Source organism: Remersonia thermophila, chromosome 5 (assembly GCF_042764415.1).
Source record: "Remersonia thermophila strain ATCC 22073 chromosome 5, whole genome shotgun sequence".
Lineage (NCBI taxonomy): Eukaryota > Fungi > Ascomycota > Sordariomycetes > Sordariales > Chaetomiaceae > Remersonia > Remersonia thermophila.
Genome location: NC_092221.1, coordinates 3,034,785 through 3,061,899, shown reverse-complemented (window position 1 = coordinate 3,061,899; position 27,115 = coordinate 3,034,785). Strand labels below are relative to the sequence as shown.

The 27,115-nt window shown below is 60.4% G+C and overlaps 11 protein-coding genes and 1 non-coding gene across 12 annotated transcripts; 7 read left to right on the top strand and 5 right to left on the bottom strand.

The window, feature by feature from the left end:
* Window positions 1–1,026: 1,026 nt before the first annotated feature.
* Window positions 1,027–2,320, top strand: VTJ83DRAFT_6078 (uncharacterized protein; the record flags this gene model as incomplete). The annotated part of the gene is made up of 3 exons (XM_071012749.1): window positions 1,027–1,281; window positions 1,361–1,851; window positions 1,954–2,320. 3 exons carry the CDS (start codon window positions 1,027–1,029, stop codon window positions 2,318–2,320), a joined length of 1,113 nt encoding a protein of 370 aa, XP_070865453.1.
* Window positions 2,321–2,850: 530 nt separating this feature from the next.
* Window positions 2,851–4,717, top strand: VTJ83DRAFT_6077 (uncharacterized protein; the record flags this gene model as incomplete). The annotated part of the gene is made up of 4 exons (XM_071012748.1): window positions 2,851–3,061; window positions 3,131–3,327; window positions 3,414–4,493; window positions 4,592–4,717. The coding sequence occupies 4 exons, from the start codon at window positions 2,851–2,853 to the stop codon at window positions 4,715–4,717; spliced, it is 1,614 nt and encodes a 537-aa protein (XP_070865452.1).
* A 145-nt stretch (window positions 4,718–4,862) lies between these two features.
* VTJ83DRAFT_t130 lies at window positions 4,863–4,933 on the top strand. The gene has a single exon. It is a non-coding gene; the product is annotated as a tRNA-Gly (tRNA).
* A 245-nt stretch (window positions 4,934–5,178) lies between these two features.
* Window positions 5,179–7,082, bottom strand: VTJ83DRAFT_6076 (uncharacterized protein; the record flags this gene model as incomplete). The annotated part of the gene is made up of 2 exons (XM_071012747.1): window positions 5,179–6,167; window positions 6,374–7,082. 2 exons carry the CDS (start codon window positions 7,080–7,082, stop codon window positions 5,179–5,181), a joined length of 1,698 nt encoding a protein of 565 aa, XP_070865451.1.
* A 945-nt stretch (window positions 7,083–8,027) lies between these two features.
* Window positions 8,028–8,924, top strand: VTJ83DRAFT_6075 (uncharacterized protein; the record flags this gene model as incomplete). Its single annotated transcript, XM_071012746.1, has 2 exons — window positions 8,028–8,110; window positions 8,183–8,924. 2 exons carry the CDS (start codon window positions 8,028–8,030, stop codon window positions 8,922–8,924), a joined length of 825 nt encoding a protein of 274 aa, XP_070865450.1.
* Window positions 8,925–9,099: 175 nt separating this feature from the next.
* Window positions 9,100–9,813, bottom strand: VTJ83DRAFT_6074 (uncharacterized protein; the record flags this gene model as incomplete). Its single annotated transcript, XM_071012745.1, has 1 exon — window positions 9,100–9,813. One exon carries the CDS (start codon window positions 9,811–9,813, stop codon window positions 9,100–9,102), a length of 714 nt encoding a protein of 237 aa, XP_070865449.1.
* Window positions 9,814–14,181: 4,368 nt separating this feature from the next.
* Window positions 14,182–15,299, top strand: VTJ83DRAFT_6073 (uncharacterized protein; the record flags this gene model as incomplete). Its single annotated transcript, XM_071012744.1, has 2 exons — window positions 14,182–14,708; window positions 14,795–15,299. 2 exons carry the CDS (start codon window positions 14,182–14,184, stop codon window positions 15,297–15,299), a joined length of 1,032 nt encoding a protein of 343 aa, XP_070865448.1.
* A 93-nt stretch (window positions 15,300–15,392) lies between these two features.
* On the bottom strand, window positions 15,393–18,118 carry VTJ83DRAFT_6072 (uncharacterized protein; the record flags this gene model as incomplete). The annotated part of the gene is made up of 2 exons (XM_071012743.1): window positions 15,393–17,048; window positions 17,108–18,118. 2 exons carry the CDS (start codon window positions 18,116–18,118, stop codon window positions 15,393–15,395), a joined length of 2,667 nt encoding a protein of 888 aa, XP_070865447.1.
* Window positions 18,119–18,673: 555 nt separating this feature from the next.
* Window positions 18,674–19,629, top strand: VTJ83DRAFT_6071 (uncharacterized protein; the record flags this gene model as incomplete). Its single annotated transcript, XM_071012742.1, has 2 exons — window positions 18,674–18,837; window positions 19,074–19,629. 2 exons carry the CDS (start codon window positions 18,674–18,676, stop codon window positions 19,627–19,629), a joined length of 720 nt encoding a protein of 239 aa, XP_070865446.1.
* A 498-nt stretch (window positions 19,630–20,127) lies between these two features.
* Window positions 20,128–21,586, bottom strand: VTJ83DRAFT_6070 (uncharacterized protein; the record flags this gene model as incomplete). Its single annotated transcript, XM_071012741.1, has 2 exons — window positions 20,128–21,369; window positions 21,461–21,586. The coding sequence occupies 2 exons, from the start codon at window positions 21,584–21,586 to the stop codon at window positions 20,128–20,130; spliced, it is 1,368 nt and encodes a 455-aa protein (XP_070865445.1).
* Window positions 21,587–21,882: 296 nt separating this feature from the next.
* On the bottom strand, window positions 21,883–23,842 carry VTJ83DRAFT_6069 (uncharacterized protein; the record flags this gene model as incomplete). Its single annotated transcript, XM_071012739.1, has 6 exons — window positions 21,883–22,121; window positions 22,189–23,188; window positions 23,243–23,479; window positions 23,540–23,561; window positions 23,629–23,723; window positions 23,801–23,842. The coding sequence occupies 6 exons, from the start codon at window positions 23,840–23,842 to the stop codon at window positions 21,883–21,885; spliced, it is 1,635 nt and encodes a 544-aa protein (XP_070865444.1).
* Window positions 23,843–24,933: 1,091 nt separating this feature from the next.
* VTJ83DRAFT_6068 (uncharacterized protein) lies at window positions 24,934–26,734 on the top strand (the record flags this gene model as incomplete). The annotated part of the gene is made up of 5 exons (XM_071012738.1): window positions 24,934–25,024; window positions 25,093–25,616; window positions 25,678–25,770; window positions 25,822–26,378; window positions 26,440–26,734. 5 exons carry the CDS (start codon window positions 24,934–24,936, stop codon window positions 26,732–26,734), a joined length of 1,560 nt encoding a protein of 519 aa, XP_070865443.1.
* Between the last annotated feature and the right edge of the window lie 381 nt (window positions 26,735–27,115).

The window sequence follows — 27,115 nt, the reverse complement described above, 5'->3', positions numbered from 1 at the left end:
CGCCATGCCTGGAGGAGTGCAACATCTGGGGTGAGGAAAGCCCAAGCCTGGCTAGGTCCATATGTACGTAATGGGTATGAGAGCCAGGATGAATCAACGTTACTGTGACGGTTAGAGGCGCGACCTGCAACGTCGAAGATCGCGGGGTTCGGGCTCGAGGTTGACGGGTTTGGAACGGCTGATAGTGCAGGTGGCGTCACACCGAGCAGGCAATCGAAGCTGTGGCTTGTGTGTAGAACAGACCGCTTCCTATTGGCGGTGGACGAGAGTCCATGGGCGGCTCAACATACCCACCTAGATCGTAGAACCCGATCAGTTCGGAACTGGGAAGTGCATGTTTTATTCAGCTCGGCGTGGTGTGATAGCAGAACGAACACCCAATGCGGCGGGGCTCCTTCTTTGCAGCCCCAACATCAACCTGCGTCATGAGGTGTTCTTGAACCGGGGAGGACAGAGTGCGAATCTCGGGAGCCGAGGTCGAGCTCGGCCAGCTTGCTCCAAGCTTCTCGTGCCAACTCGGCCCTTGGGGTGTCGGAAGCTTCATACTAGGTAGTAGCCCCTCCCTCCTCCCCGCCCCCGCTCCCCAAGCTTCGGGTCTGGCCAGTCGAGAGGTTTTTCTTTGATGGGAACATCAAAGACCGAAGGATCGAAATGGCGGGGGAATCGCATCGGGACTTTGTCTTACCATGGAACGGCTGGTCTTGGGTCGGGGTCATGTCCACTGATGTGGTGGTGGTCCTGACTCGTGCAGGAGGCGAAGTTGACTACGCGGGTACAATCTGCAGCTTCGGGTGATGAACACAAGCCACACGCGCCAGGCACCGTCCTGTTTGATGCCGGGTCAAGGCGGCCAAGAAGGTGTGGGCGGCAGCACATATCATCAAGGATGCCGCTCCGGTTTGCTGCCATGAGGTTGCTTCGAAAGAATACGGAAACCCTCCTAGGAGCACGTCGAGCTGGAGACCACCATCCCCTCCGCTACCAGCACGTCTCTGATGTCGTCGTCATAGCCGTGCCGCCTTCAACATGGCCGAGTCCGACCTGGAACCCATATTCTTCGAGCTGAGCTGGTCCATCCTCAGCACCATCGGCGCGTCCAACGTGTTTTTTGGCTTGGTGGTCGGCTGCGTCGCCAACTTCTCTCTGATTGCCCTCGTGCCCATCGTTACCTCGACGGCGTGCGCCTTTGCCAACGGCCTTTGCTTCTACGCCTACTACCTCACGTCGCTGCCCGCCGCCAACCGCGCCGCCGCTGCGGTATTTGCTGATATAGCATGGCTGGTGAGAGCCCCAGCTCTCTTGTTGCGTGGAGGTAGCAAGCTGACCGGTGTCTGGATGATCCCACCCCCCCACCACCTAGATCCAAGAAGCAGGCCTCTCCTTCTATAGCTACCTCATCCTGCGGCGAGTCCTTCGCCACACCTCCCGGGTCGTCTTTATCACAATGTTCTGGTCCATCATGCTCGCCATCGCGACGGTGCGCGTCATGATCGCCCAGACGCGAGCCAGGCTCATCCTCAACGACGACACGTCCCTGCAAAAGACGATAAATCGCCTCCACATGGCCTACTTCCCGCTCATCGCCTTGGTCGAGTGCCTCAGCGCCTACTTCCTGCTGAGCACCTTTGCCCGGGCCAAAACGACGGGGATCATGACGACGGGCACCAGGATGGGCCTGTTCCGCTACCTCATGCGCAGCACCGAGATCCGCCTTGCGTTGCTCGCTATCATCGGCATCATGCGCGCCGTCACGTACTCGTTCCAGGTGGACGCCCAGAGCGCGACGCATACGGCCAGCCAGGTGGATCGTTTTGCCTACACGCTGGAGTGTCTGTTTCCGATGATCATGTAGTACGTCTTGCCGTGTCGTTGCCTGTTTGGGTTTTGTCGGCCCTGTGGCACAGCCGCTGACCGAGATCTGACCCGTCCCCCCCCCCCACGTTCCCCATGTAGCATCGACATGCTCTCGTCCAAGGTCGTCCACATGAAGCAGCACCACGAGATTTCGATAGGCGCCGGGCGATTAAACAGCTCGCGGACGCCACGACGGCGCAGCGGCGGACCGAGCGTGAGCAGCAAAGAGAAGCAGCATCGCGACGACTTCGGCCTCCCCAAGGGCCGGGTATCGCACCACATGGGGATCGGGGTTGTCGGCAGCGCGGGGTTCGCCTTTGGCGAAGGCAGTCATCGGAGGACCAGCTCGCAAGAGCTCATCATCTTCCAGGCGCCGGGCCCGAGGCCCAAAGGCGGCTCGGCATTCTGCATGGGACCATCGGGCGTCGAGCTGCTGCCGCCGATGGCCGCATGTAAGACACGATAATGGGAGAGGAAGAAGAGCAACGTGGGCGACCGAGAAAGGCAAGCCGACCAGGCCGGCAGGGTGAGAAAGAGGGGGTGGCGCGTTGGAAGTGGCATGGATACGGGTTGCATTGGGACGTGAGACAGGGTGCCGAGGACGTTATGGGCCCGGGGGAAGCCCCGGGAGGGTCCGCGAATGGAGGAACGGCCAACGCTCCCATGCAAGACAAGCCCACGAGTGGGGGGGGGGGGGGGGGGGGCTAGTTATCCCAGTCCTGTATGTCAGCGCCGCGGGAAGATAGGGCAGGATTCTTGCGATGTTTGAAAGTATTATCGCAAGCAAAGTACCCATCGGGATGGAGGGGGTAACGTCAGCATGACGGGATAAAACGCTGGCCTGAACCCGGCTTACATAGGTCCCGGCGACCTTGACGATCGCCCTTCCAATCCTGGACGTCACCTGCCCCAAGCATCGCCGCCGTCTCACCCGGCGACCATTCAAATTTGGACCGCTTGTATATTCTGGCCTTGTCGTCCTGTCGCGTGAGAAGCATGTCTTTGCTGGATGAGGTCCTCATCCAGAACCGCTGGGCCATCCTAGCGGGCCTTTTGGCCCTCTGGGTCGTTCGGCGGCTCCTCAGGTTCCTCAAGATACGCCGGTTTCCCGGGCCATGGTACACGGCTTGGACGGGCGTCCCCAACACGGCCGGCTACTACACCGGCAACATGCACCACTGGTATTACGAGGTCACCAACCGATATGGTTCGTGAACCCAGCCCATTCTTGTCAACGACCCGGGGCTGGATGTTGACGACCTCTGCCGCCCTCTAGGCCCCATCGCCCGCATCAGCCCAACGTCTCTGCTTACGTCGGACCCTGATGTGTGGATGCGCGTCAACACCAAGGCCGGCTATGCTCGTGCGCGGTGGTACTTTGAGGCATGCCGTCTCGAGTACGGGAAGGATAACGTCTTCACCATGTGCGATACCAAGAAGCACGATGAGCGCCGCAAGCGGATTGCACCCGGCGTAAGCCTCCCCAAGGATCGCAACGTCCAGAACCCCCCTCCCCTCCCCCCCCCAGCTGCTGACGAAACCGTCTCTGCCTCGCGCAGTATTCCGGTCGGGAGAACGAAACCGTCGAATCCTCCGTTGACGATCGTCTTGCCGAATTCGTGACCTTGATCCGGACCAAGTACCTCGCGGATCCCTCCAAGCCCGGCCCCGGCGTCATCATGGACCTCTCCAAAAAGGTCGTGTTCTTCACCCTTGACGTCATCAGCACCGTCGGAACCGGCAAGCCCTTTGGCATGCTCCGCTGGGACGAGGATATCGACGGCTACGTCCGCTCCTCCGAAGAGGCCCTCCACATCACCGCCGCCATTTCGGGCCTGCGCCTCAACTGGCTCATGCAAACCCCCGTCATCGGCAAGATCCTCATGCCGAAGCCTGGCGACGGCACGGGGTTCGGCTCGATGATGGCCAAGACGTATGCGCGCGTGGACGAGCGCGTGGCGGAGGAGATGGCAGCCAGGAAGGCCGACGAAGAGGCCGGCGGGCACGCGGGCGACAAGGCCTCCAAGCGCCGGCGCGACATGCTGGCGTCGTTCATCCGGCACAACCTCGCGGGCGACGACCTCAGGACCGAGGTGCTCGAGTCGCTCATCGCCGGGTCCGACACGACCGCCGGCGCGCTGCGCGCCACCATGCTCTACGTCATGTCCAACAAGCGCGTGTGCGACAGGCTCCAGGCCGAGATCGACGCGGCGGTCCGCTCCGGCCTGGTCCCCGAGGACGACCCGAACGGGGAGCCCAGGGTGGTTCCCGTTGGCGTGGCCAAGCAGCTGCCGTACCTCCAGGCGGTGATCCGCGAGGGCTTGCGCGTGTTCCCCCCCGTGCGGAACCTGCTGCCCAAGGAGATACCTGCCGGCGGCGACACGGTCATGATTGACGGCAAGCCCGTGTTTTTGCCTGCCGGGCTGGATATCGGGCTGTCGGCGTTGGCCATGCACCACGACAAGAAGCTGTACGGCGAGGACGCCGGCGTGTTCCGCCCGGAGCGTTGGCTCACCGAATCCGACCCGGACAAGCTGGCGGCCATGACACGCGTCAACGACTTGAGCTTCGGGCACGGAAAGTGGCAGTGCCTGGGCAAGAACGTTGCCATGATGGAGCTGAACAAGGCCCTGTTCGAGGTGAGTCGTGGACCGGAGTCGTTTCACGGCGGCAGCATTTCCGCCGTCAGTCAGAGAGGAACGGAAGCTGACAGATAACTAATCATGCCTCGCCGCAGCTCTTCCGCCGCTTCAACTGGGCCGTGGTCAACCCGCCGAAGCCGTGGCGTTTGTTCAACAGCAACGGGATTTTTGTCATCAACGATTTGTGGGTGCAGGTGACGGCTCGCGAGGTGAAGGCTTGAGGTGGCAAGGCTGGGTTCTGATCGGCATGCATGATACTACAGTAGTTGATATCGTGTAAAGATGACATCCACATACTAACCAACTCCACCTGCTTGATTAAGACGGTAGCATTGTCCACGCTTCAACAACAAGTTCCACTTGACAGCGCCAGTGGTTTAGTGGTAAAATTCATCGTTGCCATCGATGAGCCCCGCGTTCGATTCGCGGCTGGCGCACATCTTTTGCTCTCGGTCACAACACCAACCACTATGACAGTGGGTGATGTGTTGCGACCGGCCCCCTTTTCTGTTTATTTTTTTGCATGTCGCTGTAAACTGCCCCTGGTGCCAACAACCAGCGACGAATTACCCCCTCATCTTGACCGTGCCCCTTTGCCATGACCGAGAGAAGAACAGCGCTTCCTTTTGTTTTTTCTTCTTCTTTCGTGATGCAAGAAGAAATCCCAAGACCTTCTTACATCTCATGGAGGCGGACGACCCGCCCGCGGGCCTCCCGGTATCCCCGGCTTCCAGTACCCATCCTCGAGCCAGCCGGTCTGCAGCGTGGTCGCGTTCCGGCAGTTCGGCTGCTCGTGCGACGGCCTATCGCCGTACGGCCACATGGGGAGAAAGCAGACCTCATCGATGCCGCAGCCTCTGCAGTCCATCCAGTTCGTCCATGCCAGCCGTTTCATCAGCCTCTGCAAAATGTCCTTCACGTTTTTCAACATCTCGCCGTCGCCGCCCTCGGGTCTCTCCAGGACCAGCTGGCGAACGTGGAACAGCGTTGAGCAGATCCTTTCTGCGACCGTCTCGATGGCCGCGAGAACGAGACGATCCCCTTGGGTCTCGGGGGTGAGGCCCTGCGTGTAAAACCCGGCGCAGCGTTTGGCGGCGGCGGCATACCCCTCGTCTTGCGCCGCATAGTCGATGTGCGTGTCCAGCAGGCTGCCTACCTCATCCTCGATCCCCTCGACCGTCTCGACCCCTTCTGCCATGTACCTCAGCCGCTCCGCATACCGTGCCACCACCAAATCCACGACGCCCTGCCAATCCACCGCTCCTCTCTTGCCTCCCGCGTCGCTCCGGCCAGTCGACGCAGGGCCTCGTTCTCCTGCCATTTCTTTTACGCTCCGCCGAATGTCCTTGAGCTCGGAGTCGGTCAGCCGCGTCAGCCTCGGCAGCGCCGCCGCCTGGCTCTGATCGCCGAGGCCCAGATCCACATCGTAGAAGTAGCCCGACACCATGCTCCCCCAGTCAAGGACGATCCTGCCCGCTCCGATGCCCCAGTACCGCCGCGCCACGGCCCGGATGGTCTCGAACATGCGCACGTCCCGCCGCGATTTCCAGGGCGCGTCGTCGCCGATGCCAGGGCGCTGCGAGACGGAGGCCAGCTCCATGTGGGACAGGAAGGGGGCGCATTTGATGATTTCGAAGCCGGCTTCCATGCGGATGACGCCGTGGAGGCCCCCTTGGTGGAATCGGTCAGCCGCTTTACCTCCTCGGTAGATGGTGACCCGGTTGGGCTCCCCTCTTCAAGGGCACTCGTGGGCGAGGAAAAAGGGGGGGGTTACGGAGGATTGGACCGGAGAGCCAGCCGGGAAGACGAAATACAAGATGCAAATCGCAAATCGCAAATCTCGTCACCCCGGCGGCCGACGCATCGGTCGTACTTACAGGATGTGACGATATCGCAGAGCCCCTGCGCCCTCCTCCCCTCGTCCCACACAAACGCGCTCCGGTTGCCCCGCAGCAGCAGATCCTGCGTGTCCAGCGTGCCCATGTCGGTCTTGCCCGCGGAGGAGCCGTCGAGGTAGAGCAGCGACAGCGGCGCCGTCGTGCGGTAGGTGTGAAGGTACCCCAGGACCTCGTCGGCCCCTGGGCCGGGGGGAGGGTTCAGCAGGAGAGGCGGCTCGGGCCCGCCGCCGCCGCCGAGGACGTCTTGCCGGGCCAGGACGCGCGGCGGGGGAGGCGGGCGGGTTCGCCGGTGGTGCAGCGGCCGCTGGGGCGAGCCCGGGAAGCGACCGCCGCCGAGGTCCTGCTCGGGCGGCGGCGGCGGCCTCCGCGGCGGCCGGGGATGGGCAAACAGCTCGGCGTGCTCAATCTCAAAGGCAAGCCACTCCGGCCCGGGCGGCGGGTCCAGGTGGGGGGTGCCGTGGTGGAGGAGCACGCCGGCCGGGACGGTGGCCAGGAACACGGACATGCCGTTGTGGCGGAGGGAGGAACCCCACTGGCGGGTTGCCGAGTGGATGGCGTTGAAGACGTTGAAGGCGTTGCGGCGGGCGGCGGCGAGGCTGGGCTTGAGCAGGCCCGCGTCCAAGCCTGCGGACGGGTCAGGGCCGAACACGGCGAAGCACGCGGCGGCCAGCCGCAAGGAATGAATCATCCGAGAGTGGATGTTTGATCCCCGAGAATGACTCCTTCTTGGAAGACGATGTTCGGTTGGCGCAATCCGCGACCTTGTGGTGCGGAACGCGATCACCACAGAGTGACGGTAGCTTCGGACAGCGCTAATAATGCTGGATGCCCGCTCCGAAGGCTCCGCCCCCCCCTGTCCGCAATGCTGCCATGCTGCCATGCTGCCATGCTGTGTCACCTCGCACGATAACGGTTCACCGACAACCGCGCAACGAGGGATGAATCCCTCTCGTACAACGGTGCTTACCCCTCTCTCACTTTTAGTCCCACTCGGTTTCTCACCCGCAAGCTATAGTACCATAGGGTAAGTTTCAGGCGCCAAGGCGACTGCAGGGGCCATGCCGCGGTTCCATCTCACCCCAGCGCCGTGGGTTCGGGTGTTCCGGGGTCTTGGACGGTGCAATCCGAAAGAAAGCATCCTGGAAGGCGTACTGCGTACACAGTACTATAGAGAGAGTTTGTGACCGCTCTGCCAAATCCATCGATGAATCATCATGAGCTTCCCGGTTTGTTTCCCTTTCCGGCGTCGCCTCCCGGGCCATGACGCTTACTGCACAGTACTACCACACACTACTGAGTCGATCTGCCGGTGGAACCCGAAATCGAGACAACTGGAACCGCAGTGGAGCCCAACAAGAAGGCGGAGGCCGAAGCAACCCCGCGATGGAGGTCGGATCCATATTAATGCCGAGTGAAAGGCCGGGGTATTCATCCCTGGTGGGGGGGGGGGGCGAAACACCATCACCTGTCCCAGGCCACCGCGCTGGAAGACTGTGAGGCTCGCTTTGCCAGTCTGTATTTTCCTAGGAGAGACCTACTACTATACAACCCAGAGGTAAGGTTGCCCCATTCCTGCTTGGCCATGGCGGATCCTGACGCATGGACAAGAAACAACAACAACAATACATCCAACATGTCCGAGCCAGCCATCACCTTCTACGACATCATCCTCGACCCCAAGGCGTACCCGGGGGCGCCGAACCCGTGGAAGACGCGGTACTTTTCCCCCCCAACCCCTCAGCCCCTCTAGTAACGTGCCATTCTCCGCGGCACGCTGACCAGAGCCAGCTACGCCCTCAACTTCGCCGGCGTCCCCTACCGCACCCAGTGGGTGCCCTTCCTGCAGGTCGGCCCCACGCGCAACGCCCTCAAGGTCCCCGCCGTCCGCAAGCACTTCCACGACGGCAGCGACTACCCCACGCTCCCCATCATCAAGGACCCCCTGTCCGGCGAGGACGTCTTGGTGGGCGACTCGTTCGACATCGCGGTGCACCTCCAGCGGACCTACCTGTCCAAGAACCCGGACGGGCCGCAGCTCTTCCCGGCCTCGGCGGGCGACGCTGTCGGCTCCGTGGCGCTGACCCGCGCCTGGAACCTGTTTATCGACGACCTCTTCGTCACGGGCGCCATCCTCGGCGGCTACTGGATGTCGTTCGACCCGGAGACGGCCGAGGCCGACAAGGCCGAGTTTATCCGGCGCGCGCCGGGCAAGACGAGCTGGGAGGACTTCCAGGTGCCCATCGGGTCGGAGATGCGCGGCTCGCTGCTGAAGACGTTCGAGACCGCCCTGGATACCAAGGTTGCGCCGTGCTATCCGGACGGGCAGGGGCCGTTCATGGGCGGCCGGACCACGCCCATGTACGCCGACTTTATCCTGGGCGGGTGGCTGCAGTTTATGAGGAGCACGCTGCCGGAATGGGAGCAGCTGAGGAACCAGTGGTCGGGCGGCAAGTGGGGAAGATTGTTTGACGCGCTGGAGGAGTGGACCAAGGTGGACGGGCGTGAAGGGGTTGTGCCGACGAGGCGGTGATGGGGTCGCCATGGCGTGAGCGGTTCCGCATGCATCATGATACATGGCTCGGATTTCCTTTCCTCTTCATCTCCTCCTCCTCTTGCTCTTCCTCCTTCTTCTTCTTCTTCCCCTCCCTGCATAGCTCTGTAGAAGAAGCTCCTTCATCCTATGCCTCTGAACCCCCGTGACGAGCTCATCCCTCGACGTCTTTGATCCCCTGGGCCTGCAGCTTCAGCTCGGCCTCGTTAAACTCGTCATCCTCGGTCGGCAGCTCCAGGTGAAACCTCGACATCTGGGCCGCCGCGACCTCCACCTCCCCCTCCGTCTCGAGCTCCAAGATGTGCCCGCCCTTCTGCCGATCCTCGCTGATGAAGTGAAAATGATCCCCCGCCACGTTGACGCCCATGACGTACTCGGGGCACCGAAACCCCACCACGGTCCCCTTGACGCCGTCCAGCGCATGCACCGTCTGCCGCGAGGCCACGCTGACCATGCCCTCCCGGGGCTCCGCCTGCCCGCCGGCCGTGCGCACCTTGAGGCGAAACACCCCGTCCAGCCGCACCGCGAGAAAGTGGTTCCGGGCAGCGGGGAACAGACGGGCCAGAAGGCCCGCCAGGCCGGCCTTGCCTTGCAGCGCGGCGCGCGTGCGTACCGAGGGGCGGAAGCGCGTGACGGTGGCAAACGGCGTGACCGTCCGCTCCGGGTCGGCGACGTGGACGACGGTGCCGTCGGCCTTCATCTGGTACACCTCGCCGTCGAGCACAATCATCTCGCCGACCATGTTCCGGAAGGTGCCGAGGCCGTGGTCGCCGTGGGCGAGGACGCGCGAGATGGGCGTGCCGTGCGAGGCGACGCCGTCCATGAGGGCCGAGACGATGGAGTATTGGAAGATTTCGTTGTCGGCCATGGTGGTGGAGGGGTTGATCGGTGATCCGGAGTGACAAGGATTGCTATCTCGTTTGAAAAAAAAAAAAAAAATGAAAAAAAAAAAGGACAGAAGCGTTCTCCTTCACTATTTTTCTTTTATTTGGTTGGATGGTGGTGGTGGCTGACGTGAGCTTTAAGAAGGTTTCCGTTGCATCATCAGACCCGCTTCTGGAAGCTTGGTCATGTCCAGAGTCGGAGCCGACAATGCCGGACCTGCCATGGCCGGTCTCGGAATGCGGGGCCGGCCGGGAGGCTTCAACGAAGACCGGGCCGACAATCTTTCCGGCTGGGTAGCCGATGCATCCGTCAAAAAGGACTGGACAAACGCATCTCCATGTTAACCGTGCGCAATCTCGTTCGATACCACAGTTCTGAGGGAGGAGGGAGGAGGCCCTACGACATCAGCCCCACTCTTCTCCCAGTGCTTATTCTTATCTTGTGCCCTCTTCGATCTGGGCCAGCCTTCCGTGGGAGATGCCAACCGGGAAATAGGGGGGGCCGGGAATGGTTTCGCACTTTTCTATGTCGGCATGACGTTTTTTGACGAACGAAATGAACAACACCTTTGCTGAAGGTGGAGGACTGTTGTCGTCGTCGTCAATGTCGACAGCTCAATGGAGAGTGCAGATGGCCCTGGGTTAAGGTTAGTTATATAGTAGCACGCGCACGTCGTCCCCCTTGGCTTCTTGGCCACGAGTCGCAGCGAGCTCCTCGAGGCCGTTTCCTGCCATCGTTATCACACAAACGACCCAAATCCGTGCTCCCTCTACACGCAGAGACTAAAATGTCTCTCACTAGGTGTCTTCCACATCGACACATTTGCCCGAGTTCCAGTTGCGTGTTTTGTCCCACACCCACACATGTTGTTACAAAGAGCACACGCTGTTGGAGGCAGGATTGTTTCTTATTGTGTACTGCTTGGAAATGAACGGTCTACTAGACTTCCTACTGCCTTCATCCAGCACCCAGGAGCCTCGGGATGGGGTGGTGCTGAGATTTGCTGTGTGTGCTTGGAACGTGAAGCCCGGCAAGAAGGGTCCCAAGGCCAATCAAGGTGAAATCGCCCGAAAGGTGCTGCCGAAAAGAATAAGGAACTGGCTGACGAGGCCTTCCTACCTATGAAAACCCGGGGGCAGGGCGATCAAACCAATGCAGCGCTACAGCGCCAGGTTCGAGGTTCCACCTGAGCTTCACAAACGCCAACGACACAGCCTCGCCAAGGGTGCAGCTGTACAAGTCGCAAGTCACAAATGCTTTTCGTGATGGTGGAAAAGACGCGAGAAAAACAGCTGGAGACAAGGCATACGGGACAAGAGCTCAGGCCCGGAGGAGGACCGCGCGACAAACCGGGTCTCAGGTCTTGCCGGGGGACGAGTGGCTTTCTCAGCCGCCGCGCGCTCGTTTTGCCATGCAACTTCTCCACAGCGTTACTCGGGTGATCGTAACCTTTTCCCCCAGTTCCCATTCTTTACACCGCACACATGTTGCTCACCTCGGGTCACAATGGCAACCCATCAACCCCGAATCGGCGGGCATGTGGGTCCGCTTCGCCGACAGCCAAGTCCCCCCCGCACGTCCGGGCGCGGCCCGTCCCGACCCACGCCCCACTTCTCCCGGTTGTGATCGGCCTGCCAAGAAATGCCGCCGGTCCGGAGCCGACGTCGGTGGAACTTGCGCGAGCTCGTCGCCTGAGATCAGGTCATGCCGTGACAAAGGTTCCGGCTGGCACCTTATAACATTCGGAGACATTAGCGTCGTTGGGCTCGGTACATGGTGTAAGTCTGTCTCGGGGTTCTGAACAACCTACACATTAGAGGGCCATCGGTTGCGAGCTGAGTTGGCAGGACGTCCGTAGCGACGAGGGTGGTAAATTAAGAGCTCAACGCCTAGTCGCATTCTGCGAACCTCTCTCTTTTTCTTGGCGGATGAAGCTGCAGCCCCGACCTGGCGATTCGCCTGCTCAAAGCCGTCGATATATTGGTGATTCTATGGGCATGGTGTTACCTGCGTCAGGTAGACGTAACAGCATGCGCGGCGGCGACAGCTTTGGCGTCAATGAGCCCAATGACAACCTGACGTAGATGAGCCTGGCCGCCGGGATTTTGGGTGACGCCGTCGTCGTCAACGCCCTTGGAAGTCCGGCCCGCCCGCCCAGCCTTGTTAAGGGGCTCTCTCGCCTCTCTGAATGCCCATCCTCCGGTCCGATGCGAGGGGGTCTTCCCCTCTCAGGTCTGCTCTGTCGTGGTCTACTCCGTAGTTAAGGGGAAAGGAAGGGATATTGTGCTAATCTGCCCGCGAGAACAGAAGCATGGCGAGGGCCGCAGACCGAGACGATCATACCATGGAATTGGCTTCCCTAATATCCCCACGGGAAACCGAGATCGTAGGGGACCTCCAGGAGCTTCTGCTGTTCAACATGATTGGACACGTCGTGTAAAATGCTTTGTTCATATGGGTTCACTGGAGGAGACTCTTATACAACAGACAATCCCTGCCGGACGGTCAACCAATACCGATCTGTCCTTCTCCTGTCCGTGAGACCGTGTGCATTCTTCAAGCATGTCACGCTCGGCATCCCATGTTTCCGTATCCAGCGCGATCTAACCCATATGGCAGCGGTAGCCCCCCGGCGAATGGCCTCTACAACCTCCCTGCAAACATCACGGAGGCTTCAAGATGACCGGAGCAAGTAGCCGGCGGAGGGCTGGTCGCAGGCGCCGAATCCACGACCGCCGAACGCCAATGCGCGAGAACAATGTTCCTCGAGCCCCGCGGCAGATGCCCTCAGAGGCAGCCCCGGAGAAATGTCAGCATTCGTCCTGGCCGGACATGCTGAATACCACCACGTCAGACCCGCCGCCTCTGCAGTCACTGATTCCATGGGACGTGATTCCCGGTGCTTAGAACCCGCCACGTCATGACTCCAGGACCCTCAAACGGGCCCATCCGCACGTTCCAAGGCTCCATGGGCGAGAGGGAGGCGCTCCAGAGCACGATGCAGCAAACAACGGGCGATGGTCGAGCCCATGGAGAGATGGGCCCTGAGCCGCATGGGTAACCACGCGGCGTTGTGGGCGATGTCAAAGTCGGCACTGGCCACGGCGGAGCCGGCTGGTGGGCTAGACGTGAGTTGCCGCTCTCTTCCTCCTTGCCGCTGGTGACTGATACCTACATTCCTGCGAGGACGAGAGGGGTCTGTTGGCGTTTGCACCACGCGTTTCCATGAAGGACGAGCTCCGGGAAGTCCACCAGGACATGGGAGACGACTGAATACCTTACAAGATCTGGGAGGAAGGTTGTGAGGGATCCGCGGGCGTACCACGTGTTTTGTTGAATAGCTGACTACGTGAGGATGGTATTGCTTGGGACTTTGCCACGGCGATTATCTGCCTTGGTCTGGCGTGTGTTCAGGGGTTCACGGGGTCCCTGTCGCAATGCAACCGACACGAATACGCCTAAGAGGTTTTGGGACGAAGACGGAGGTTGGATGAGGCTATTGATTTGACTCTGTCATTGGTTGTAGAGCATGTTTCTTCTCAGCGGGAACGTCCTGGGAATGGGTGTTAGGAGGCCGTCGTCATCGGTTTTCCATGCCTCCTAACCCCCGCCACACCTTCAAGCTTACCTACCCCCTTCCATTCTTAAGCCGCCGTCCCCCACCAACCTAGCACATACGGCCATACCTACTGGAAAGCTCGGGATCCCGTCCGCTCTCCCCTAGATAAGCCAGTAAGGGCCAGACTAGTAGTTGGGTCGGTGACGACCAGCGAATCCCTGGTGTTGTATGTTATTTTTGCTTGTGCTTGTTTTTTGTCCTTTTTTTCTTTTTTTTTTTTCGACGCTGACCTGGGATCTTCCCAGGTTGTCCATCAAAGGCCCTGAGCAGACGGGAGCGTGTTGGTGGAACAAGAACGCAAACCAAACGCAACCGGTTCTCCACAGCCAAGCTAAGTAGCGGGAAATAAGACCAGCCTCTCCACCAAAAGAGGGGCATCTCGCCTCGTCCCGCCAAAATAGGCTGAATGCTGTATCCCGTCGTGACCGTCATGTGAGTCGCAAGCTTTCCCGCAGAATCACGGCCTCTGTTTCGGAGCGCCGGATGAGGATTCCGACGATGGTGTCGTGCCAATGGCTCCCACCTCGCGGCCGGGCGAAAGCCTAAGAAGGAGCTCGCGCCCCTCCTTTGTCGTCGATTCTCGGAGCTCTCCCCTCTGACATCACTGCCACCCGGAACCCCCCCACATTTACCACCTCAACCTCCCCTCCCTTCCCCCCCCCCAAAAGCAAAACACAATCCCAAACAAGAGAGGCAATTGTGAAGAGCCGAAGCGCCGCAATCTGATCCAAAATGGCCGACACGCCCGTCACCTTCCTCCCCCTCGGCGCCATCATCCAGTCCCTCAACGTCGGCGGCATCAACATCGTCCAGGGCTTCAACTCGCAGGCCGACTACGAGGCGTTCAACGGCCCGTACTACGGCGAGACCATCGGGCGCGTGGCCAACCGCATCAAGAACGCCCAGCTCGACAGCCTCAACGGCGGCAAGTCGTACGCGCTTGCTGCCAACAATGGCCCCAACAACCTGCACGGCGGCGTCGTGGGCTGGGGCAAGAGGGTCTGGCAGGGCCCGGTGCCGGTGGGCGTCCGGGAGATCCCCGAGGTGGGGAGCTTCGAGGGCGGGGAGAGCGTCAAGTTCACGCTGCTGAGCGAGGATGGGGACGAGGGGTTCCCCGGCACGGTCGCGGCGAGCGTCGTGTACACGGTGGGGAAGCAGAAGACGCCGGAGGGCAAGGAGGCGGTGGTGTTGGGAATTGAGTACGAGGCGGAGCTTGTTGATGGGGCGGAGGAGACGGTGATCAACATGACCAACCACTCGTGAGTTTTTTGTCTCTCTCTCTCTCTCTCTCTCTCTTTACAGGCCCGAAAGAGAGCGCGGCAAGGCTTGCTGACCGAGCCCACAGCTACTTCAACCTGACCAACGGCCCGTCCATCGAGGGCACCGTCGTCACCCTCGCCACCAACGTCTACCTCCCCGTCGACGACGGCGGCATCCCGACCGGCGGCCCCGCCGTCTTCAGCAAGGTCCCCGCGGGCGGCGAGCCGTTTGTCCTCGGCGCCCAGGAGCCCGACATTGACGACTGCTTCGTCGTGAACGAGGCTCCCTCGACCGTGCCCATCGACACGCGCGGCCTGCCGCTGACCAAGCTGGTCACGGCGCGTCATCCCGAGTCGGGCGTGCACCTCGAGGTGCTGAGCACGGAGCCCGCCTTCCAGTTCTACACGGGCAAGTACATCGATGTGCCTGCGGTGAACGGGCTGCCGGCGAGGGGCGCGCGCAGCGGTTTCTGCGTTGAGCCGAGCCGCTATGTCAACGCGTGCAACGTGGACGAGTGGAAGAACCAGATGCTGCTGAAGAAGGGGGAGAAGTATGGCTGCCGGATCGTGTATCGCGCTTGGCGGGACTAGGTGGCAGCGGCGGTGGACAGGAAGGTAACGGAGAGATGTAGGATAGCCAGCCAGACGGCAAGAAGAAGCCCATGATGTGACAGTTGTAGCTCCTCACTCTTCCTCCTCGCCATTGTCCATCGCCAGGTCTTGGTCCGCTACCTCTGCACCCATCCCCTTTCCCCCTGGCGCCGCAGGTCCCTTGGCCTGTTGCTTTCCGTACAACCCCGCGAGGTCTTCGCTCGTGCTGGCTTCCTCAACGCCCTTATCCTCGCGCTTCCGAATAAACCTCGGGAACCGTAGGCTCAACCCGCGATCCTCCACCGCGAGCCCTATCGCCGCGGTGTACACCGGGCTAACGGTAATATCCGCAAACGCCACCTCCCATACCTCGCAGGGCTCGAACCACACATCGGGCAGCGGGCCGCTGTACTCGACAAACCCGGGCTTCGCATGGTGCGTGTTTTGGGGCTCCCCGCTGCCGTCCTCGCCGCTCCCGTCGTCGTAAAAGGCCCTGTTCGCTTTGTAGAACGCGTCCGTGAAGCCGGACATGCACTTGCACACGGCCTCGAGACAGCCCGTCGCATCGTTGCGCACGGCCAGCAGAATGGGCGACCACCACTTGGCCTTGCGCCCCTGGCCGTGCCAAGCGGCGATGGGGACGAGGTCGAGGGTGTCTGAAGACGCCGAGTAGTCCTTCTTGACTTTGAGCCAGGACTCAAGGCGCTTGTCCGGTTCGTACGTGGCCAAGAGGGGTTTGCGGCGGGGCTTTGGGGCTGGTGCAGGCGAGTCTTGGTGGGCCGATTCGGTAGTGGTGTTTCGTTGGGGCTTGCGAGCTTTGCTGGTCGTTGGGGCCCGTTTGGAATCGGACGCTTCCTGTTCCTCTTTGTCGCGGGAATCCGGTGGCTCCGCGGACGGGTTATCCAGAGTCTTGACCATGATGCCCTCGCACTTGCTTTCGAGGGCGGCCTTGAAGAACTCCAGCACGGCCTCCGAATCCTGCGAAGTGGCGTCGAGGCTCTTGACCCATGTGAAGTGATGTGGTATCTCGACAAAGAGCGACCTTAGCAGGTCCCGCCGATGCCGGAACGGCTGGTCAAGCAGGGACTGGCCGTTGAGGTACATCAGGTCGAAGGCAAACAGGCAGACGTCGATGGTGATGCTGCCGATGGCCACGTCCTTCCGAGCGCGGTTGGACAATGTCTGGAAGTTCTTCAGCTCGCCCGTCGCTCGGTCAACGGCCACCACTTCGCCTTCCAGAATGAAACTTTCGATGCCGTCGCCCCGGACCTTGGGCATCAGAGCGACGAGGTCGGGGTACTTGTCCGTCATGAGCTCGAGATGGCGAGAGAAGATGGAAACCTTGCCGCGCTCGTCGCAGTGGACCTGCGCTCGTTGTCCGTCGTACTTGTATTCGCAGGCAAACTCTCGGCCCTGCAGCCTCGTGAGCATCTCCGAGAGGTCTCGAGTGATGCTTCCCAGCATGGGTCGCAGGGGGATGTGCAGGGTGAGTCCGCAGCGGATCACGAGTTCGTCTGAAATGCCAGTCTCCAGCAACACGGGGACGAGGTCGTTGTAGTCGGGATGGCGCGCGTACGAGGCCTTGACGAGCTCTTCGGCCTTGGTCCACACTTCGACCAGCTCGTCTTTCTTCAGCCTTGCCAGTTCCTTCGGGTCTCTTGTGGGAAAGTCGGACCCTGGAGGTTTCGACAAGAGGAATGCTCGCGAAAGGGCGATGAGCATCGTCGTCTTGACCGCACCGATGCGGAGCTGCAGACCATTAGCATGCACTTGTGAAAGACCGTGCAAAAGCAAAAACGAGCCCTTACGTGCTGGCAGAGCGTCCTGACGATGTATCGGCTCTCCTCGCCACCCCGTGCATCCTGCAGCAGCCTGTCCACAAGTCTCTGCTTCACGTCACCGCTTCCTGGTCCTTGAGCCTTGGAGATCTTGACCAAGGATTCAAAAACGCTTTGAATAGACAGCGGCTTGGGTTTGCGCAGGGTAAAGCTCGCCTTTTTCTTGGCCTCGAACGCGACGTCGCCCGGATCACCAAGCCGGTCATATAGGGCCTTGAGAGCCCTGTTGTCAAGGCCGCACGCCTGCTTTAGCGCCTTGGATATGGCAGAACCACCCAACCCAAGCTCCATGGAAATATAGGGCGGCGAAATGGCATTTGTCGCCAGCCAGACGGCCGGAAGCAGGCTGGAGGGGTCGCCCTCTATCAGGATCCGCAGGCAGTTGACCAGCGTGTCGACGATCTTGATGCGGCTCGAGGTGGCATTGACCAGAACAAAACATCGTGTAAGCAGGGAATACGACGCAGTGCCACCCTCGGCGGCCCATGATGCCTGCAACCGTGGGAGGTACTTTGCAGGGTCGAAGACAAGCGGGCTCTCGTCGAGGGGAAGGGAGGCTGTGACCTGGTCTTCTGACGCAGCAGCCGACGAAAGTGACAGCGTCATCCTGTTACCAGCGGGCTGGCTCGGCTCGGACGCCTGCAATGGCTGTAGTGACCGAGATGTGACAGTCTGCGAGGTTGGCGCCGGTTGTGCAGCGGGCATGGGGTCCTGGGCTGACGCTTTGGGAGTGCTCCGGGCCGAGCTGCTCGAGCTCTTTCTGGCCTCGGCATCCCATTCCGCCTGCAGCTTACGGGCCAGCTCTTCGTCCGTCAATGTCTCTTTGCTTGCTGCCGGCTGGGCCGGAGCAGCTTGGTTGGAGGCGGGGTCCGGTGTTGTTGCCGCCCTCTGTTTCGCAAAAAAATACTCGAGGCCTCGCGTTGGACCTGACTTTGGGTTGACATCAGAATTCAGCTTTCGCTTCTTTGCCGGGCTTCCCATGGTTCCGCGGCCGTCTAGCCCTCAAAATAGGCGAACCGAGGGCAAAGCAAAAGAGAAGAAAAAGATTCGAGGCAACGAACGTCTCAGGACGTCATTTCACCACAATCGTGACTTTGCATAATCATGGCCGGAGAGAAAGGGTCAATAGAGGTTAAAGATGTCAAGTATACCGGTGTTTTCGGTGACCGGCAATCGCCATGCTCAACAGTCTCCGTCCCATCTCTAAGGTGACGAGCAGACGAAACCCAATGGATGGCTTGACTGGCTTGACATGAACCTATGACGTGAGTGCGCCTGCACGAACCCAGCGCGGAAGCACATGACTTGCAGGTGGAGCTCCAACGCCCAAGCCAACCCTTCTCAGGTTGGGACTTGGCGTCCCACTTTCGGCGCTAGTCTGCTTCCGGTCACCACACAAAATCGAACAAGGGAAAATGCAAGCCCCACTTTTGCTCCTCGAGGGTTGAAGCAAAATCCCCAAACCAAAGACCGAAGCGATTTTTCCTCCGGCAAACCCCACGCCCACCAACCTCTTCTTCCCCCCCTTCGCCCAACATGAACGGCGAAGATCCCCAGGAGCGGCCAGAGCAGATCCGCAACATAATCAACGGCCTCGAGCGGTACAACCCGCAGGCGGCCGAGGTCCTCGAGGCCTACCTTCAGCAACAATGTGAGCAGAAGTTCTGCGATTGCAACGCCAACCGGGCGTTGCTCAAGCTGTGAGTACCCTTCCTCGTCGTCTTCCCCCTCTCTCTCTTTGGCTTTTCGCCACCCATCTTCCTCTCGTGATGATCAAGTCAACGTTTCCTATTAGCCCGAAAGTGGCCGGGGCCGAATTACCCCGCCGCAAATGTGGTATCTATTAGCTCTATCTGATGCAGGAATTCTATCCCATCCTCTTGGTGTCGCCGTGATCGGTCGTGCAGCATCGTTACTAACCCGTACCGCACACAAGCTACCAGCTCAACCCGGACCGGATCAAGGATGAAGTGATCACCAACATCCTCGTCAAGGCCATGACGCAATTCCCCTCCCCGCAGTTCGACCTGGCCCTGCACCTTCTCTCCCCTTCCCAGTCCAACCCGGGGCCCAACAGCACCTCGGACCTGACCGAGGCCGTGGCCAAGCTCCGCGTGCTCAACGCGCAGCTCGAAGGCGCCCAGTACGCGCGCTTCTGGGCCACGCTCGACAGCGATGACATCTACGCTGATCTGACGACCGACATCGCCGGGTTCGAGGAGACGATCCGCGTGCGCATCGCCCAGCTGGTGAGCCAGGCGTTTCGCGAGGTGCAGGTTGATGTCCTCGAGGCGTGGCTCGGCCTTGACGACGCCGAGGCCGTCAAGAAGTTTGCCACCGAAACGTGCCGGTGGAAGGTCAGCGAGGACGGCGCCACCGTGCTGATTCCTGCCAACCCGGACAACGAGGCCAAGAAGACCGAGATTCGCGAGGAGGTGTCGGTGGACATGTTCTCCCGGGTTATCAGGAGGGCGTGGGAAGGCGAGGCGTAGAGAGCGGGGCGCAGCGGTGAACAAGAGAGAAAGAAGAAGGGAGATGATGAGATACATTATTTGGGAACGGACCGCGTGTTTCTCAACCGGCGGCGATTCTTTGCATCTGAAGGCGAACAGAAAAACAAGCTTTGGCGTTTACGGGTGGATAACAGCGGCACGGTCACGCCGCGACTGGGTTGCAAGGGGGGTTTGTGTCTCTACGGATGGACGCGGGAGAGGTAGACAGGACGGCCTCCTTGAGAGCGCCGATGCCAATATGACGACATGACCTGACCCGAAAGCTTATCCTCTTCTTCTTGTGGTCCATGAACTGCCTCGTAGCAATCCAACACGGATGAACAAAGGGGAGCGTAACCGAGGGAGACACGACGGCATTCCCGACAGGATGGCAACATAGCTCGAGCCGACATTTTGCATTTTTTTTCACCCCATTTTCCCTGCGGCCTCTCTTTTTACCTGTCAGGTCCCACATACTGCTGCTACGTACTCGTGCTACTACTGCCTCTTCACCGTCAACTCCTCCCACTGCACGCCCGCCCACTCCTCCAAGTATCCCGCCTCGTTCACCTTCTGGCCCCTCTCCTGGCAATCCCTCTCGCAGACGCCCACGATGATGGTGCCCCAGTCCATGCCGTCCATGCCGTCCTCGTCGGCCTCGAGCTCCTGGATCGCGTGGGGGGTGAGCTGCACCTCAAACACCCTCGCGGCGCCGCAGCTCCCGCACCTCGGGATGCCCTTGGTCGTCTGGACCTTTTCGCTGCCCGAGGAGGACGACGGGTGAAGCAGCTTCCCCACCGCGTCCGCCTTGCTGTACAGCAGCGGCTGCCCGCCAAACTCGTAGCGCACGCACTGCTCCGGGTTCTGGCCCACCCGGTCGGCAAACTTCTGAAAGGTCGCGTCCATGCTCGACTCGAACACCTCCTTGTCCTCCTTGCCGCCGCCCGACGACGAGCCCTCGCCCCCGTCGAGGTCCATCACGTCGGCCGTCGTGCGCTGGGGCACCGCGGGGAGCCTGATGGGGTCGAGGGTTTCGTAGTCGACGTCGGAGAGCCAGCGGATGGGGTAGGGGTTGGGGAGGGCAGAGGGCCACGGTTCGGGGGGTGGAGGCGGGCCGTGGGTAACGGGTTGGGAGGAGGAGGAGGAGGAGGAGGAGGAGGAGGAGGAAGCGTCGTTGTTCAGAGAGAGGGCGCTTGCGAAGGTATGTGGGAGGTTAGAGGCGGCGGTTTCATTTGTGTTTGTGCTTGTGCTTGCGGAGGCGGGTGTCGCGGGTTGCGCGCTGGGGGAAGCCGGCTGGGCCGCAAACGGGTTTGCCGGCGTTGTTGGCTTGGGAGCGAAGGGGTTGTTGCTAGCGTTGCCCGCAGCGGCAGACGGCGACGCAAAGGGATTGACTCTCGCACCGGCCGCTGCTGCTGTGGCGGAGGCTGGCTTGACTCCAAAGAGAGCCTCGCCGAGCCCCGTGGAGGGAGGCGGCGGCGCCGGGGTCGCCGACGCTTCTTTGGCCTGTTGGGTTGTCGCAGCCGCCGTCTCGGAGACGCGCACACCCCTCAGCGCCCGGATGCTGCCCTCCTTCCTCCGGCAGCTCTTTCGCCTGCAGCTGAACACATACAACCTCCGCTCGTGCCCGGGAAAGCGGTCTGGCAGCTCGGCGTTGAGCTGAAGCAGCAGCACCATCATGTCCTTGCAGACCTTGCAGCGCGCGAGAGCTGCCGAGGGTGGCGCGTTCGGGTCGAGCCAGTCCTGCGAGGCCGCTGCACGTTAGCAATAGCCCCCGGTGGAATGCTGCAGCTGGCACCGTGAGAGGGCGTCTCGAGTCAGGCACAACACGTACCGGGCTCCCGCCGAGGCGGCTGACTTCTTCGCCATTCGGGTCTTCCGAGGCGTACCCGAGGAGGACGCTGGTCTCGGTGTAGTCGCCGTCTTCGGCGTCCGAGGAGTCGCTGTCGTAGGGGGCCATTGTTGCGTCAAATGCAAGCTGTTTACCGTCGAGTGTAGCGTTTGTTTGGTTTTCACGAAGCAACATTCTTCTGCATGGACAAAATTTTGGCGGGGTAATAATGGACAAGCGCCCCACCACCATACAAGAGATGGAACGCCCATCCATGCGGCTTCGTTCCTTGGGCTGTCACAGAGAACAGACGCCGCAACGCTCTTGACAACCAAATAACTTGGACATTAGATACTGCCTACATTCGCCATCGCGTCTATTCCAGTTGTCTCTGCTCTGGTTGTCCTTTACAGGCGGAACGGCTCCTACTCCTCCGGTCCGTCGGCGCCGGGACCAGGCCCACCTGACCGTCCCATCTGCCGCGCCTTCAGCAGCTCATCGCACAGCAGCAGGTTCGAGGCGATGCTCGAGCTCGACGCAATGCAGTTCCTCAGGACCCTGAAGGAGTCGTAGACGCCCTCCAAGGTAGGATCCATGGGCTCGCCCGTCGCCAGGTCCAAGCCGACAACGTTTCCGTCGCGGTGCTCAAACTGAAGAGCAGCAACTGCAAGAAGGTTAGCATCAAGGGCTGAAGAGGAAGCGAAAGAAAACAAAAAAAGTCTGTAACGTACTGGCATCCTGGACATCGAGGCCGGCGTTGGCCGCCAGCGTCTTGGGGATGATGAGCAGGGCATCCGCAAAAGCCTCCACTCCCCACTTGGCCTTGCCCTTGACCGTCTTCGCAAAGGCGTCGCTCTTGAGGTGGTTTGCGCAAGCCACCTGGAACGCGCCGGCACCGGGCACCACGCTCTTATCGACGATGGTGTTGTAGACGCTGCGCAGGCCGTCGCGCACCGCATCCGTGACCTGGGTGATGGTGTGCTGGTTGGGGCCCTTGATGAGGATCGTGACCGACTTGGGCTCCTTGACGTCCTCGACAAACGTGTACTTCTCCTCGCCGAGCTGCTGCTCGTAGACGAGGCCCGCCCAGCCGAGGACATCCGGGGTGAGATCGTCAACGCTGTTCTGGGCCACGCCGCCGCACACGAGCTGTAGCCTCTCCATGTTCCTCCGCTTGGCGCGCCGCAGAGCGAGGATGCCGTTCTTGGCCAGCACGTCGAGGGAGAGAGGGTCGATGCCCTTCTGGTTGATGATGACAAAGTTCTTGTTGGGGTCGTTGCCGCAGACCTGCTTCTTGAGCTCCACAATCTTCTTGAGCTTGGCGTCGACGAAACGGCGCTCGCTCTCGACGAGCTTGTCGCGCTGCTCGGCGCTCGAGTAGAAGAAGCCCGAGTTGATCTCGGACTTTTCGTACTCGAGGCTGACATTGAGCGTCAGGATGTAGGCGTTCTCGACGCGCTTGGGCATGTCGGGATGCCGGGCGCCGTGGTCCAGGGCGAGACCGCGGATGAGCTGCGTGTCCGAGGCGGTGCGGTGTTGCATCTTCATGATCTCGACCATGTGAAGGTCAGGCTTCGCCGGGGGCTGGTAGATGGCGAGCACGGCATCGACGATATCGGGCGTGAGTTTCTGGGCGAGGCCGGCGCTGAGCTTGGTGGCCAGGGACGTCCGGGCGACGGAGAGGAGGAGTTCGCGGTCGATGTCACGAGGCAGCTTGAAGCTGTCGAGGAACTGCGCCTGTCAGCATGGACGGTTCCCCGGCGCCCGAGAGAAGAGCACACGCACCTTCAAGGCCTCGTTCTTGGCAATCTCGAAACCGTCCGTGATGATGCGTGGGTGGAGGCCCTCCTGAATGTAGCGGTCCGCCTGCTTCAGGAGCTCACCCACCAGCAGCACCACGGATGTTGTGCCGTCGCCGCAGATGTCGTCCTGGGCCGTGGCCGCACGCGCAATCATGACGGCCGTCGGGTTTTGTATTTGCATCTCGCGGAGAAGAACGTTGCCATCCTTTGTGAGTTTGATCTAGCGGCCGTCAGCATCATCGACTTCGTCGTCTCTCTTGCTGGGCGAGACCGTGCGTACCTGGCCAGCTCCGTCGACAAGCCTGCATGTCTCTGGTTAGCCTCGCAATCCCAAGCCCACAACAAACAACCCTCTGGTCGCCCACGCACATCTTGATGGTGCCGAGCGGCCCCAGGTTTGACTTGAGCACATCCTGGAGACCCTCGCCGGCGCTGATGTTGACCCGCAGCGCCTCCGCCCGTCTCTGCAACCACCGCTGTCAGCTACCCGTCCCCCACCAATCTTCGCGGTGAAGGAAGTCCAACAAGACTTGGGCCGTACCCTGGACTCGGCTTTCGGATTGAGGAGTTGTGCGGCAGACATGGCGGCACTTTGTCGGTACGTGTCTCGCCTAACAGTTCTTGGAAGGGGAAAGGGATGCAGGAGGTTGGTGGAAGGTCAGGAATGTTGGATGGTGAGCTGCCGTCGGTCCTCCAACTTTTTTTGGGTGGTCTGCGTTCCAGATGCCAAGAGAAGCCTTGGAAGCGGCAGGATTGCAGCAGCTTTGGAGGAGGGGTCGAGTCGCCCAGTGCCAGGGGGGGGGGAGGGGCTGCCCCACATGCTGAAAGCTTGGGCCACCTCAGAGCCTGCCCGCCTGCCTTCAAGGGCGGAAAGCGGTGTGTGGTTTCTGCGCTGCGTTCCACCAAGACCTCTTCTCCCTTCGGTGCTGACTGTGTTACCTACCTAGGTGGTACCCAGGTCGTCCTTGTTGGGTGCGTCCCTACCATAGGTAGCCTGGCAGGTTACCTAACCTCACGTACCTAGGTACCAGGTAAGGTATTTGGGTGACATAGCCGTGGAAAAACAACTCCACACGGAGCGCCCTGTAGGCTGAACAACGGCGATGCCGGGACGCACGCAAGCTAGCGGAGCGTCCTGCAGCAGTCTAGTTGCTATTCAATCCCCGTTTTGCCCTATTCAACCCCTTATTTTGTCAACGGCCATGTCCGAAACGCCCGCCGATAGGAATGCTGTGAACCAGCCTTTATGTTTCTACAAGTTCCAACGCCGCAGGTCCAAGGCACGGACTACCCAGTGCGCATGGCGTCAACTTCATGATCTCAGGCCAGGCTGGGGGATGGGGATGCCCTTGCGTGGCTTGGTCGCAGGGTGCAGCTGAATAACCTCTCAATGAAATCACGTCAGGGACCCTGGCCCAAGCTGATATCCGCGGTTGGCCCGTGGGATGGCCTGCCGATTCTCTAGCTATTATAAGAACAACCCAAAGCAGCGCCAACAGGCAGGCTTTGGTATCATGGTCTATCGCCGAATGCCCAGTCTTTCCTGGGATGTACTAAACATTCGATGGTTCTGTCATTCTCGAGGCTGCGAAGTCTCTGTCCCTCTTCTTTACCTGCGGGATTGCTAGGCTTCTTGTTCTTCACGCCGGTTGAAATCACGCCACCGCTACCATCATGAAGTTGAATATCAGACTAGCAACTGCTGCTGCCGGCTGTCTGGGATATGTCTTTGCGCAATCTGTCGAGCGCAACATCGCCGTTATCGGTTGGTTGACCTCCTATGTTTTCGAGTCTTGGACTGGTCTTGTCGGGCCCATCGCTGACGCGCCACAGGCGCTGGACCGGCCGGGTCCTCAGCGGCATACTTCCTCAACCAGTTCGCCACGGAGGCGGATGTCAATGTGAGCATCACTCTCTTCGAGAAGACGAACCACATCGGTGGTCGGTCCATCACCATCCATGCCTTCGACGACCCTGCCCAGCCCTTCGAGCAGGGAGCTAGCATCTTCGTGCCCATCAATTACATCCTGTACGAGTCCATGAATGCCTTTGGCCTCAGCCCGTGCGATCCAGATGTCGGCTCCGGCCCCGTTACGGGCATCTGGGATGGCAACGGCTTCGTCTTTACCATAAACGAGAACCATCCGGACTGGTGGTCCGATCTGAAGATCCTCCTCCGCTACGGCTTGACGGCGCCCCAAAGGACGAAGAACCTGGTCACCGCGACGATTGAAAAGTTCCTTCAGATGTACACACCGCAGTTCTTCCCCTTTGAATCCTTGACCCAAAGAGCCGACCAGCTTAACCTGACGGCGGTGACGGGAGTGACTGGCAAGCAGCTCCTGGCCGCGAATGGCGTGAGTAACCTACGCAGCATGTAATCAGCACCCGCTAACTCTCTCTCTCTCTCTCTCTCAGGTCGGCACCCTCTACGCAAACGAACTTATCCAGTCGCTATCTCGTGTGAACTATGCTTCAAATCTTGCAAACATGCACGGTTTGTACGCCATGGTACGTGACATGTTCTAGAGGGCCTCGGCGAGTCTTTGGCTGACAGCACAGGGCTCCATCGCCGCCGAAGGCGCTCTCGCCGTTGAAGGCGGCAACTGGCAGATCTTCGACGAGATGGTGCAAAGGTCGCAGGCTCATGTCGAATTAGACACGGCTGTGATCTCGATAGACAAGAGCTCCAGCGGAACCAAGTTTGAGATCCAAACCACTTCCGGCAGCGAACCGGGTACTCCCTCCGCCTATCCAACCTCGTTCGATACCGTCATCATCGCCAATCCTATCCAATTCAGCGGCATCTCGATCGGCGAGGATGTGCTTTCGACATCCCTTGAGACGGTCGACTACGTGCAACTCCACGTCACCATTTTCACCTCGACGGAGAAGTTCAAGCCAGGCTTCTTCAACCTCCCGAGTTGGGCCGTCGTGCCGGGCACGGTTTTGACCACCCTGGCCAAGACGGACACGCCAACCTCGGGCCCCGGCGGCGTTGGCAAACCCGGGTTCTGGAGCCTCAGCACCCTCGGAAAGGCCACCAACCCCGAGACCAACCAACAGGAGAACGTTTACAAGATCTTTTCGCCGGAGGCGGTAACGCCGTCGTTTCTTAGGTGAGTCTTCCACCTCACCGCCACCTCCGTCCGAGGCAAGGAACTCACCAACTCTGAGCAGCAACCTCCTCGGCGGCACCGTCCCGTCCACCTTCACAGGCGGCTCCAGCCCCATCTCGTGGTACAGGGCTACGGTGTTCCATTCGTACCCCAAAACCACCCCGCGTACCACCTTCCAAGACCCGATCGTCGGCGACAGCGTCTACTACACCTCGGGCATCGAGGCCTTCCTCTCAACCATGGAGACTAGCGCGTTGATGGGCAAGAACGTAGCGAGGCTTATCGTGGATGATATCCTGGCCGCGAGCGGCGGGAGCGGAAGCAAAGCGATCAAGCCGCAGCGAGCGTTGTTGTGAGCAATGATTAGGGGTGGTGGGAGGCGGAGGGAGTCTATGAAGCGTAGCCGGGCGGTTGGCGTGGCGTCGGTCATAGGTCTGTCAGAGTGTCAGAGGTGATTATTACTGGTAGAGCTGTGGTTAGCGCAGGTTCCCTGCTCTGCTACGAAGTACTTATGCACATCAAACGACGCCCTCAACTCCCAGGCTGCATCGTGTTGCCTTCATCCTTCTTGTTCAGCCACGCATGCCCTGATACAAGCTGTTGCTGTTTAGTATCGCTGGGCCCGAGCAGGGGTACCCACCATGAGCTTGAGAGCAGACTTCCTGAAGAGCTCTTGGGCGAGAGTGCCAAGTAGCTTTTCCGTCCTCTTCGCCCTGTCCCTAGCGAGCCATGGCTCA